The 14,259-nt window shown below is 46.4% G+C and overlaps 1 protein-coding gene across 1 annotated transcript in view; it reads right to left on the bottom strand.

The window, feature by feature from the left end:
* Positions 1-4,700: 4,700 nt before the first annotated feature.
* KCNV1 (potassium voltage-gated channel modifier subfamily V member 1) overlaps positions 4,701-14,259 on the bottom strand; it is an 86,668-nt gene continuing 77,109 nt past the window's right edge. The window contains exon 2 of the mRNA XM_069621525.1: positions 4,701-13,884. Coding sequence (XP_069477626.1) covers positions 13,376-13,884 — 509 coding nt within the window. The 3' untranslated portion in view covers positions 4,701-13,375. The remainder of the gene's footprint in view (positions 13,885-14,259) is intronic.

Genomic DNA, 14,259 nt, shown 5'->3' with positions numbered 1-14,259 from the left:
TACTGGGGGTTGTCACAGAGATTAGTGTTGGTGGCATCACGACTTGAAGGGGCTTCCTGGGGGTTGTGGCAACGGTGAGTGGGGGTGGTGTCAGGACTTGAGGGGGCTGCCTGGGGGCTGTGGTGGAGGTGAGTGGGGTGGTGTCAGGTCTTGAGGGGGCTGCATTGGGTTGTGGCAGAGGTGAGTGGGGTGGTGTCAGGACTTGATAGGACTGCCTGAGGGTTATGGGAGAGGTGAGGGGGTGGTGTCAGTGCTCGAGGGGCCTGCCTGGGGGTTATGGCAGAGGTGTCAGGACTTTAAGGGGCTTACTGGGGGTTGTCTCAGAGGTGAGTGTGGGTGGTATCAGTAATTGAAGGGGTTTACTGGGGATTGTCGCGGAGGTGAGTGTCGGTGGTGTCCAGACTTGAGGGAGCTTCCTGGGGCTCGTGGCAGAGGTGTGTGGGGGTGGTGTCAGGACTTGAGGGGGCTACCGCGGAGGTAAGTGGGGGTGGTGTAAGGTCTTGTGGGGGCTGCATGGGGATTGTGGCAGAAGTGAGTGGGGATGGTGTCAGGACTTGAGGGGGCTGCCTGGACTTGTGGCAGAGGCGATTGATGGTGGGTTGTGGCAGGACTTGAGGTGGCTGCCTGGGGGTTGTAGAGAAGGTAAGTGGGGGTGGTGTCAGGACTTGAGGGGGTACAAGGGGGTTCAGGAGGAGGTGAGTGTTGGTGGTGTCAGGACTTGGTGGGGCTTACTGGTCGTTGTTGGGGAGGTGAGTGTGGGTGGTGTCAAGGCTTGAGGGGGCTTACTGGAGGTTGTCACAGAGGTTGGTATTGGTGGTGTCAGGACTTGAGGGGGCTTCCTGGGGGTTGTGGCAACGGTGAGTGGGGGTGGTGTCAGGACTTGAGAGGGCTCCTTGGGGGCTGGGGTCGAGGTGAGTGGGGTGGTGTCAGGTTTTGACGGGGCTGCATGTGGGTTGTGGCAGAGGTGAGTGGGGTGGTGTCAGGACTTGAGGGGACTGCCTGAGGGTTGTGGCAGAGGTGAGGGTGTGGTGTCAGGACTTGAGGGGCCTGCCTGGGGGTTGTGGCAGAGTTGTCAGGACATTAAAGGGCTTACTAAGGGTTTGTCAAGGAGGTGAGTGGGGGTGGTGTCAGGACTGGAGGGGGCTGCCTAGGGATTGTGGCGGAGGTGAGTGGGGTGGTAACAGGACTTGAGGGTGATTCCTGGGGGTTGTGGCGGATGTGAGTGTGGGTGGTGTCAGGACTTGAGGGGGCTGCCTGAGGGTTGTGGCAGAGGTGAGGGGGTGGTGTCAGGACTTGAGGGGCCGGCCTGGGGGTTGTGGCAGAGGTGAGTGGGAGTGGTGTCAGGACTTGAAGGGGATTACTGGGGGTTGTTGCGGATGAGAGTGTGGGGGGTGTCAGTATTTGAATGGGCTTACTGGGGGTTGTCGCAGAGGTGAGTGCCGGTGGTTTCAAGACGAGGGGGATTCCTGGGGGTCGTGGCAGAGGTGTTTGGGGGTGGTGTAAGGACTTGAGGGGGCTGTCTGGGGGTTGTGGCGGAGGTGAGTGGGGCTGGTGTCAGGTCTTGAGGGGGCTACATGGGGGTTGTGGCAGAAGTGAGTGGGGTGGTGTCAGGACTTGAGGGGGCTGCCTGGAGTTGTGGCGGAGGTGACTGAGGGCTGTGGTAGGACTTGAGGCGGCTGCCTGGGGGTTGTAGAGGAGGTAAGTGGGGTGGTGTCAGGACTTGAGGGATTACAAGAGGTTCGGGAGGAGGTGAGTGTGGGTGGTGTCAGGACTTGATGGGGCTTACTGGGGGTTGTCGCAGAGGTGAGTGTGGGTGGTGTCAGAACTTGAGGGGGCTTACTGGGGGTTGTCACGGAGTTGAGTTTCGGTGGCATCAGGTCTTGAGGGGGCTTCCTGGGGGTTGTGGCAACAGTGAATGGGGGTGGTGTCAGGACTTGAGGGGGCTGCCTGGGGGTTGTGATGGAGGTGAGTGGGGGTGGTGTCAGGACTTGAGGGGGCTGCCTGGAGTTGTGGCAGAGGTGACTGAGGGCTGTGGCAGGACTTGAGGCGGCTGCCTGGGGGTTGTAGAGGAGGTAAGTGGGGGTGGTGTCAGGACTTGAGGGGTTACAAGGGGGTTCAGGAGGAGGTGAGTGTGGGTGGTGTCAGGACTTGATGGGGCTTACTGGGGGTTGTTGCAGAGGTGAGTGTGGGTGGTGTCAGAACTTGAGAGGGCTTACTGGGGGTTGTCGCGGAGTTGAGTTTCAGTGGCATCAGGTCTTGAGGGGGCTTCCTGGGGGTTGTGGCAGAGGTGTGTGGGGGTGGTGTCAGGACTTGAGGGGGCTGCCTGGGGGTTGTGGTGGAGGTGAGTGGGGGTGGTGTCAGGTCTTGAGGGGGCTGCATGGGGGTTGTGGCAGAGGTGATTGGGGGTGGTGTCAGGTCTTGAGGTGGCTGCCTGGGGGTTGTAGAGGAGGTAAGAGGGGTATGGTGTCCGGACTTGAAGGGGGAATAAGGGAGTTCAGGGTGAGATGAGTGTGGATGGTGCCAGGACTTGCGGGGGCTGCTATGACATAGGGGCACAGGCCCACAGTTTAGGTGCCTTAAAACTACGTGACGGTCACAATTTCGCCAGGGTTCCGCTTAGAGTTAAGGGTGATGGTCTGCAGTTTCACTGGGGTGCTGCCTTGAGTTGCGGGGGGGACCGTAATGCAGTTTTGGTTTGGAGTTAGGGCTCATGGTCTGCAGTTTTGTGGGGATGCTGCCTTGAGTTATGGGGACAGTAGGTTATGAGGACAGTAGGCGGCATCACCGGGGTGCTCGATGGTGGTGCAAAGGTTGCTTGTTGGTGCTGGCTTTTGTTTGCATGGGGGTGTGTTGTGGGCGTTCCAGGCGCAACTTGTTGTTCTTTGCGCCATAGGTTACTTTGCGCTTTTGAGTCCATGAATACATGGAACAAGCAAACATTTTCTAACGCCTAAATAGGCGCAAAACAGTTTATGGTGCTAAGTAGTTTGGGGGAATTAGTGCATTTTCTATGAATTAGGCTCAAACACTTTGTCAATTATTATTATCTTCAGTAATGCCGTGGAAATTGTTGAATGTTCTTTTAATATGTGTACCAGGAAGTAGGCAGTACAAGAACAAATATAAACAATTCCGAACTGTTTATCTACCACATAAAGAGCTTGATGTAATGCTATGAGTTAACAAAGCCGAAACCAGCTCACAAAATAGATATATGGAGTCCTATTCATGGAATTGCAAATCGCGCAAGGGACGCGCTCCGAAAAGGCCACTGAGCGAGCCTGCGAAAGAGAAACTGGACACAAAGCGTATTCATGGAATTATTTGCGCAAAGTAACTGTATTTGCGAGTCACGTCTCTAACGCCCCTGACACGCCCACACGCAATGCAAGAAACTTCCAGATCAGCTACCTTTGTGCACTCCACTGGGTGTGAATACACGCACCCTTCAGCAGTGCGTGGTGTCCCCCGTAAGCAGGCCTGAGACGTGGGGATCCTGCGCCGGGGTCCTCGTAACTGTATCCGGCACCGGGACAACATGCATATGAAAATTCATAACTTTCCAATAACTTGGGAAATGTGTGTGTGTTGACACCACGCAAAACGTTCCTGCACCCCGCTACACAGCTTATGCGCACTTCTACGTTACATGAGTACATGCAACCTGAAATTCGACATGCAATCCCACCTGCGTGTTGCAAATCCTACGTGCAAGTCTACTTACGCCAGCCTTCGGGTGGCAGATCCTATGAAGGTCTAGTGTGGGCATTTTTCCAGCCGAGACGTCGCACGATGGATTTCATGAATCCATCTCTTGCCGTGCAATAGTGGGTGTGCGAAGGACTGCCCACTTATTCGCAAATTATTCCCTTCCCAACCCTCGGCGCAGGCCACGGCCACCCTCTGCTCGGAGTCTTGCGTAAGGCCCTTGACGGCTATCAGAGGCATGCCAGTACATGGCGAAATCCACGCAAGTCCAGGAAAAGTGTGGGGCATTTGATTCCATGAATTTGTCGATTCATGGAATCGAATGCGTGGCACTTTTCCAGGACTTGGATTTTGCGCTGGCCTGATAGAGTTACGCGTGCAGATTGGGCACAAGTAGCCTATTTTCGGCACAATAAATTCCATGAATCGGCCCCATGGTGCTTAACTGCACTATTCCTTTAATTAAACATTTTCACAGATTTACATCTTTCCAAAACGTGAAAATGAGTTCGTTCACCTTGAGATTATTTTAATCTATTTTGGACTAAAGTATGCTAAATAAACTACATTTTTTTGGAATCTTGCCGAGACATATTTCAGAATCACATTCTTCTGTATGTAGTGCTCGTTTAGCATAATATAAAAAAGTCTCCCATCTGCTTTACACTTTTGAAATAGCAGCTCCCCTAATAATGAAGGTCGCATTGCTGCATGGCACGGGCCTAGGGAATGATGCAACCTCTGCAGCACATGGGTTGAATGCCTTTCTCCTAATAACATGTTGGTAAGATATCAACTGCAGATATGGCCATATAATCACTGTGACAAGGGATAGGCTCCACATGCTGACTGTTTCCCCAGGAAGGGACTGGAAGACCCCGGCAGCAGAAAGTGGGACTCAGAACCACGATGCCCAAAGCTCGAATTTCTATGAGTTGCTCAAAAACGCACCCTATAAGAAGCAAGGATTTGATATAACTAACTGAGATTCTCAGCATTAGGTTTAATGTGCTTTAGTTAACATGTCTGTGTCGATTCACAGTGCAAACAAACATTGCTTAAAAGCAGACTGACACAACAAATGGCATTTGCTGCTTTAAATAGTTGTTCTTTCTGTGCAGCCAGGGTAGCAAAGCAGTGTACAGTCTGTTGAGGTGTCATCAATTCAAGGTGCAGTTCAGAAAACAATGCATTAATACAACCAACGTAAACATCTAGCTGAAGTCAAGAAAATTGCGTACTTTATTTGTAAATTGTATGCCAAGATTGCAAAAAATAAAAACTGTTTAACAGGACGGTGTGATTCCAAGGTGATAATCAATAAACAGGGAAGAGAATTAAACAGGTAAACATATTCTCGTTTAGCCGTCTCAGTCTGTTGATAGTTAAATGTTTCAATTTAGCAATAAATCGCTCTATGTATGTGTTAATTATAATCCCGTTGAAGGTACTGGGTCGAAAATTAAGTCAATAAAATGCCAGCAAAAATGTTAGAATACTTTACAATAGGATAGGAGGCCAACATGAAGAGAGATACAAACACAGAGGTTAACATTTTTAGCAGAAAATGCGTTCATTAAAACATATACAATAGTTGAAAGTGTGCCTTATATTTATAGCAACAAAAAGATCCACTTCAAATTTAGATTCAGAAATTCGCTATAAATATCATGTATTCACACATGTACTCAGCTCTCAACATTGACGTTGGCATTAAGGTTCTTAACGGCAGTGAGACACACAAACACTAACTATAAAAATATGAAAGTTATAAAGGTGTAAAGGATATCGGTATTTTCAAACACCACTTGTTATACCTAAAAATCTTATATCTGATCATAGAAATGACCATAACCACCAATGACAATCAAAGATGGAGTCAGTCTCTTCCCAAGTCTGTTTTGGTGATATGTTGTTTTAGATTTTGAAAAACATTTCATACCTAAAAAGAAATACCTTATTTTCAGGCGATAATTCTTTGACTTTTGTCCAGCAAAATCGTGCTTCTGTTACTAACTTGTGCAATGTGCAGTGCAGAGTTGTGCCCGAGACAAATTACCCTTTTTCCAGATTGAGCACAATGGGTCTCATTCCAGGTTGGCCGGTCCGGTAAAAAAGTGCCGGTATTGATGTGTACCAGCATTTTATCAGACCGGCCGACTACAGATTTGCCAGTGGGGCACCTGGGCTAACTCCAGCTAAAAGCTGGAGATAAGGCAGGTGCCCCACCAGCAAGAAAAGCCATAATTACCGGCACCAGTATTGCTAGTGCCATTAACAACGGCAATTCCTCTCATGGAGTTCTATGAGACTCCATGAATGTAGATGAACACGTCACTCCGGTACTCAGAATCCAGCAGCAGTGCCACCAGACCGAGTGCCGGAAACAGTAATACCGCCAGGATACCGGCAACGTCAGAATGAGGCCCAATGTGTTTTGCCCTGTGGCTTCTCCGGTGTTTGCAATCTTGTAAAGGGAAGGATACAAGCATGTAGAATCGGGTTGGTGATGGGGTGAGCAACTGGAAGGAACCACTGTGGAAAAAATAAATGGAGAAGAGCTCTGGGGAATGAAGCAATGTTAAACCACTGCTACAGGTCCTCCACCCCACCATCCCAAAGAACAAAATAATGTGCCCCCACCACTGCTTCTAGATGTTGTGGTGCAGTTGGTGAGCACACGGGGTAAGGGACCCAATGGTTTTACAGCCAAGCAGAGCACGACCAAACATCGTAAACACAGCAGCTCCATGTATGTTATCAGGAGGAATTCCCCCAGTTCACAGTGCCCCACGTTGTGCATGTCCTGCAATGGGAGATAAAAAGAACAAAGCCTGGTATTCGCAAATGTGAAGATGCACTTGGTATCATACATTTAATTTAGTCTGCAGCACTATTAGCCTGTGCTTTTGTGAATAAAAATGGTTTCATTACAGAACGCCGTGAAAGTCTTATGATTTAATGAGTTGGGGCGGGGGGGGGGGGGAGGGGACAAAAGCACGTCAAAAGAAGAAGAGTGTCATTTAGACAAACATATTCAAACTGTGGTTGTTATTGCAAACAGTGATATTATATACACGCTTGCAAAGATGCACATGCATTCTCAATAACCTATTTTCAAGAATATCTTTGAAGAAGCTTGTCTTGTTTGAGAAGCACAGTTCTTCCTAAATGTTCTCTTCACAAATATCATTTGATATGGTCTCTATCTGAGATTACATGCTGTTGTTGTTACATAAACTTGCTTTTGAAAGTCTGCAATTTGGTGGGACATATTTGGTAGATTTGACCAAGCACATAGACACATGCATGCATATGTACATCTGTATGTGGGGGAAGTGCAGTAGGGAGATGGGATTAGGGTTCAGACCGTGGGGCATGGGGGGTTGTGGAGGTGACCTCAACCATAAAAAAGTCGAATTTGATCCGACAAAACTAATCGCCAAAACTGTAGACATTCAAAATAGTTTTTTGTCTTGAAGAGTCTCAGCCACATCTCTTGGGAATCTAGGGGTGGAGTACGAACCAGTGACATTCTGGACCTGCCTAATATTTCAGAATCTGTTTGGTTTGATGCACAGTCCATGTTTCTTTCTTTTTTATCTGCCAATTTGAAGTCATGCACAGGCACATGAATGAATTTGAAGACGACAAATACAATTCAAATGTTGAGACACGTTAAGTGTACAATGTGTGATAATGATCAGTATTAAGGCATCATTCTGGATTCTGACCTCATTATAAGTTTCCTGGTATCCCACCGGTAATAGCGTTAGAATACCGGGAAATGGACCTACCATTACCAGCTCCTAATAACTCGGTATTAAAGGGATATTGCAGGTGCAAGCAACAGCAGTAAATCCCCATCCATGGAGTCCCACAGGCCTCCATGGAAGGGATTTGCCAGCATTTCTGTTAATAACAGTGCCGGAAATACCCGCAGTTTTTTACTGTGGGGGTCTCATTTACCACCAGCTGTCATGGAATAACTGCCACTTTTCCCGCCACTTTCCCTGCACCGCAAAACGTATAAAGAGTTGGTGATGAGCCCGGTTGTTCATGAAGATCTCTAACACTTCATAAAATGTGGTTTTTAAGTTCTGCATTATTCTATGATTGAATTAAGACAGGAATAAACAAAACTCCAAGAACTTGAGTGAAATAGTGAAAGTAAGCCAACAATGCACCTTTATAGTTTTAAGTGTAACCACAATTATAGCTTGCAAACGCGTGTGTTAACAAGTTCACATTTAAACTCATGACTCAGCCTAGACATTCAGGTAAAATATCTAAAACAAGTTATTGAGCGATTTCACATACTGTCAACAAAACTAATGATATGCGCTTTGTTTTAAATGAATGATAGACGGATACATATGCTGAACACGCCTAGCATTCCTGGAGGCAGGTTTGGGGCAGTGGTCATGCAGTTCTCCCTAGTTCTTGGCAACATGTCCTGTGCAGCTTGGATCCTTGAAAAGATGACCTTGATAATTCTTGTGATGCGTCTTTGACGTGCCTTCTGCAAATCCTCTTTATACTTGAAACAATGGCTCCCACTCGCAACCACACGTGATTCAGGCTGTTTGCCCAAAAAAAAGATGCGCTTGTGCGACCACGCAACAATTGCAAGGTTTCAGTTCACAAAGATACAGGGAGGAAATCTACATCACACAATGTTGTGGGATGGCTTGTTGATCTGTGTGCATAGAAACTGCAATGAGTCCACTGTGCATACATTTCGAGAAAAAACAGATGCATCCTAGCTCAATTAATGTTGATAGTCTCGGGAGGATAGCTCAGGGGCAACGTGCTCACCTTGGAAGCAAGATGACACGGAGCAACACAGGTTCGATCCCCGGGTCCGCGCTTAGAAACCCCTGTGTATTAAGCGTCATATCATATATCATGTGCATCCGTTGAAACATACATGTGCCTGCGAGATGCGTATTTATTTGCATGCTTCATGAGTATGCGCCTGAAATGTATAAGCTTCTCACCAAAATGAATGTGTGCGCATCATGCCTTGCATACGGATGCATGAAAAATATATCCATCTGCGATATCATATGCATGCAAATCATAAACTCACTTGGAATTGCAGAAGGAGCCCAGAGGTGTGAGCAGATGTACACATGTGTGTACCTATAAGTTTGCAGTGATGACATGTAAATGGAAACAGGTTGAAATGGAACAGAAGACGTCTGTCACGAAAAACACTTCACTCAGCCAGAATGGGAGGTCCTCATCAAATGTCAGGAGCTACACAGACATTACTTGTTCAACTTCAATGGCAGTGCACAACCATATGGGAGCAGAATGCCCAATGGCAGGCGGTCACAATACACACCAATCCACTTGATATTTGAATCTGCTGTATGATCAATGTCAAAAGGTGGTGGGCTGATATCAAGTGGTGGATATAGAACATGGCTCAAAGAAGGGCACATGCTGCAGCAACCGTTGGCCATGGTAGGCAAGTATAGGCCAATATCAAACAATTGGAGGACATCGTGACTACACAAGTCCCAATCACGGCAGAGACACTGATCAGACACGTGGAGATTGCTGCGAAAGCACCTGGCAAGAACAATAGTGGTGTTAGTGTGAAATAGGAAGGAATGGAAGTGGGGAAGGGTTAAAGGGGAAGAATAGAGTTGAGGAGCAAAGAAAGTGGGGAGGAATGAAAGTGGAGCTGTAGGAGGGTTAGAAGATGCCCATCAGTGGAACTTCTAGCTTTGTCTACACCTATGAGTTAAACTGTGGCACAGATAACCTTTCACATATTGCTCCAATGCAAATTCCCTTCCAAGGAAATGCCACCTCTTGATATGAGGAGGTTGGCCACAGTGTAGGGGATGAAGCTGTGCCATAGGGAGGTGATGATTGTGTTGGCACTTTGCATGGGCAAAGTCCACCAAAGAGTAGACAAGATGACTTTGTGTCTCCAGCCCAGCAGCTACCCTCGTGTTTCTAAGACAACGGGCCATTTCCTCCTGCTAAAGTCTCAATGGAGCTTCATCATAGTATGCTTCTCTGGCAGAACCCAAAAATATGAGACCATTCACTGGAGAAGAAAAACACATTTAAAAGACTGCATAAGTGTACAGCTATTATTAGTTCATGACAAGACCTTGAAGGTGAATTACTTTAAACCTGGGGCCAGATCACATAAACCTTGCACCAGTGAATGTGCAAGTGTAATTTTGCTCCAGTGCAAACATTGTCCTAGTTTAAAACACATGAGGATAGATTATGGACACTTTTCAATGGTGCAATTGCAATTCTGCATGGTACCAGAACTAGGGCAATGGTTTCCCACAGCAAAAACCTATTCATGTAATGCATGTTTGCAGCAGGGCAGAGCTTACATTGAAAGCATAGGTCTTTGGCATTAATGCTCCAGTGCTAATACCATGCACAATTGCTCTTGCGCCCAGGCAGAGTTCCAGTAATCTGACCCTAGGTGGGTTATCACATCCAGCCCTTATAACATGGATTCCTGAGACAAGACATGAACTGCCGCATATGTCAAGCGGACATGCTCTATGGAGTTGCTGCACCATGTGTGAATTTGTTGAAGGTATACGAGTGGCTTCCAGACTGGAGGTCTATATAGCTGCTAGAAACACCAATTCAAGCCACAAAAAAACAGCTACAAACAGATCCTGTCCTGTCTCATGTACTGCTACATTCTACTCTGCCAACGACCCATGGCAATCGCACAGTTGGACAATAAGGTGCCTTGCCATGCATCCTAGGACTGTGATATTGCCAACGCACACTGCCAGGGAATGAGCACATTCATGTGCAGTGACAGTTCCACTACATAGTTGTGCAATTAGACGTGTTCAGCTAAGCTCAGGTACATCAATGCCATTTCATAATGATATCCAATCTATTTTGCCTCAGTCCATCAATGGTAGCGTTTCAATTGGTGGTTCTGGCTGCAGTTCATATTTCAGAGGTTGTTTTTCCAGCCAATATTATACTGGCGTATAGTCCAAGACCTTACTTGCCACTCTGATATAATATACTTTGACACAGTCATTCATCAACAGAATGTGGATCCAGGTGTGTGCTGCATTGTACCACCACCACCAAATGTGCTTAGTGGGTTCCTGTAATGGGTGAAAAGATGTCTCTTCAGCAGGTACCCACTGTCGACTTTTGAGGATAGAAGTGATATGTCAGGGTGCTATGTCATACACAAGCCCCCTCATGCTGACCAATGCTGCTCAGCAGTCACTCACTCCACCAAAATGGCCGACCTAATCTTGTACAATGACCTTGATGCCCTCATCATCACAGAAACACCTCACAGAAGTGACTCTGTCATTAACAGCTGCAACATACTCTCCTCAGCCAAATCAGCACACACTAATGATATCTTTCCCAGAGCGTCTCATGCCAAAAACCACACTCAAAGGGCCTCATTACGACCCTGGCGCTAAGGGGTTAACGGCGCCGTAAAAGGCTGCGGCACCGTTAAACCCTTAGCGCCTAATTACGAGGTCCCTTTGCGGTTTCGACCTTAACGGCTGGTCTGGACGAGCCGTTAAAGTAGGGACCCGCAAATGGACCTTGAAGGTAATTACAGTACCGCAATTTGCGGTACTTTAATTACCGCCTTCCCCATTCCCATTGAGCCGTATGGTGCAAAAATGGGAATGGGGAAGGGCCAATGGTGCATGGGGAATTACCGCCCCGCCAACCTTGGAATGGGGTGGTAATTCCCCATTGCACCATGGCGTACGCGTTACAATACCGGCAGCAACCATGGTGCTAATAACGCCATTAGTTACCGCCAGTGTTGTAATAAGGGCCAAAGTGTGCTATTAGCACTGACCGGATCCATGGACCTTTTGCAAATTTGGTCTGTCCAACACCCCACAAAAGCAACACTCTGGACCTCATCTTTACATGAACCCTCTCATCACTTGCACAGACTCTATGCCACTCGACTAGTCTGACCACGCTGGCATCCTACTGTTGATCACTCACTCAACCACCTCCCACAAAGTTCAGGCAGAGCACCTTAGGAAAAACACAGAACTGTGATGTCTGCAATGCCACCTGCTCGCTCATGGAATTCAGTCACAAAGTATTGCACAGATGTGACCAGCTTCACAAATGGTATAGCATGCACTTGCAGGGCCAGTGTAGTCAGGCACCCTTCCACTGTGTCAAATTTATGAGGGACTCAGTTGCCCACTTTCTGTAAATATATTTTTTTCTTCCCGTCCAATATCTTCGGAACTTACTGCAGAAACCTTGCACCGATGCAGTGCTATTTTGCAAGGTTTACGCATGGGTGGAAAACATTTGCCCATTGCAAATGCTGGTTTGAAAAAACATGAATTGTCACAAGGCTAACTATTTACGAAGTAATAATTCTATGCAAAATTGCACTCAGACCAGGGTAAAGGGGCTGTAATGAGGCCGCGTGGGTGTTCTTCAAATGCCTCATTCTGCTGCATTGTGCCATTTCCCCCTCACCTTTTTCACTTCTGGGATGCTTTACTCTTTTTTTGTCACTGGATTTGTATGTGCTCACCTTGAAGTTGCAATTCCCTGTGAATGTGTGAACAACTTTTTCTGGCACATCCTTCACTTGTTCAAGAAACATGTTCTGTGAAGCGGCCCTGTGTTTGTGAACTTTTTATGAATGTTTTTATAGAGATTAAGTGTTCAGATGTGTGGTAAAAAGGTGGTGGTAATTACATTCCCACCACTTTTTTTGGGCGGTCAGAAAATTACTGCTGTTTCTATCGCACTACTGAATTCTGAGTTTGGATGAATAGTGGAGGATTCACCTCCAGGTAAATCCTTTACTGTTCCTCCAAAAAACAGTAGATTTACAGCAGCAGAATTACCGCTGGCTATAAATCCACCAAAATCCCCATGGAGCCGTACTCCAGAAATGGGGAATCACAGAACCCTACCACCGCTCGTAATCCCATGGTAAAGCCACTGGACTGAGTGGCTACAACAGTAAATATTTCTGGTGGTAATTCAGCAGATTTTGTTCCGAATTACCACCAAACTCATAATGAGGCACTAAACAATTCCTCATGTTTGCAAATTTGTTTTCCTCTTAGCTCAGTTTGAGTAGAATATATTTTAGGCACAAGGACTGAAGGCAGAATTAGGTCCTACTTATATTTTTGAACTTAAGTGGCAAAAACCATCTGAAAAATGTGGTAGCATATCATAGGTTTTTCAAGAACAAGTACGAGTGGAGGACGCTGTCAGGATAATATTACAACAATCCCTCTCATGGGTCAAATAATTCCAGTAAGACTGAAAACAGAGGTTTTTAAAAACATAAATATAAGGAAACAAAACTGGGTAATTGAACAATATCTCTTTGCCACCTCTTTTTTTTATAAAGGACAAAGTCACATCCATATGCCTTTCAGATTTCATGTGGCCATCGCAGACAATGTGGTTACGTAGAAGCAGATGCAGTTGGGTCGAAGAGGGCCTTGGTGTCTCCTCCATTTAGAACATTAACATTATCAAATATATTACCCATGTGTGAGGGCCATCCTCAGGTGGATACATATCTCTACCACTGAAGTCAATGGCTCCTATAATAAAAGCGTGCCTTTGTGCGTATAAGCTCAAGGACAATTGTATGCAGTGGAATATACCAAACCATATTTCACCAGAGGTCATCCCCAGCACTGCTCCTAGTGCTCACTCTTTCCCTGCTTTTCAACCGTAAAATCTCCATGATACTTCTAGCATATATGTCTCTCAAATTTACATTGGCAACAGAATCATTTGTTGCATTTTTCGTAAGCTTCTTTAGAGCTTCTCGCTGGCGAAGAGCTGCTTCCTTTATTTTAAGAGTAAAATAGCAGGCGGCGAAACGATCATTTATTATAGCAATAGGTAAGGCCAAGGCTAATATCCCTGATAAAATGCACATGAAGGCCACAAGTTTCCCAATGGTAGTGTCTGGTCTTACATCTCCATAACCCACAGTGGTCATGGATGTTGTGGCCCACCACCATGCACTTGGCACACTGGTGAAGGTTGTGTCGGGGACGTGGTGTTCAACGGCGTATTCCAAAGCAGAAAATATGGAGATCCCCACAGATAGAAAGAGGAGAAGCAAGCCAACCTCTTCATAGCATTGTGCAATAGTCATTCCCAGGGACTTCAATCCTGAAACCAAAGAAAGAGAATTAGCAATTCATGTTTTCTGTTTTTATTCCAAAAATCTTGCAAACCTAGCAGCAGCCGTCGATTACGTTGTGCCAGAACAATTAAAGAATGAAAAACTATACATAATGAAAATTCAAGTTGAGAACATGTTTCAAGGTGAACATAAAATACACTTAACTCAGGAGCAAATAACACATCATTACTAAGAAGATGGTTCTTCCAGTTTGAAAACAACATTATGTGGACTCTAGAATGCAGGACAATTGAAGATAATGCACTTTACATAAAGACACATGTTTGCAATGTTAACATTAGTTGCCCGCGCAATGGATGGAAGATTTTGACATTATTCAAATGCCTTGACAGAAAGCAACA

The sequence above is a fragment of the Ambystoma mexicanum genome, chromosome 5q (genome assembly GCF_040938575.1).
Source record: "Ambystoma mexicanum isolate Mex_15411 chromosome 5q, UKY_AmexF1_1, whole genome shotgun sequence".
NCBI classification, from domain to species: Eukaryota; Metazoa; Chordata; class Amphibia; order Caudata; family Ambystomatidae; genus Ambystoma; species Ambystoma mexicanum.
Note: the sequence above shows the minus strand (reverse complement) of the source record. Positions and strands in the feature narration are given on the sequence as shown.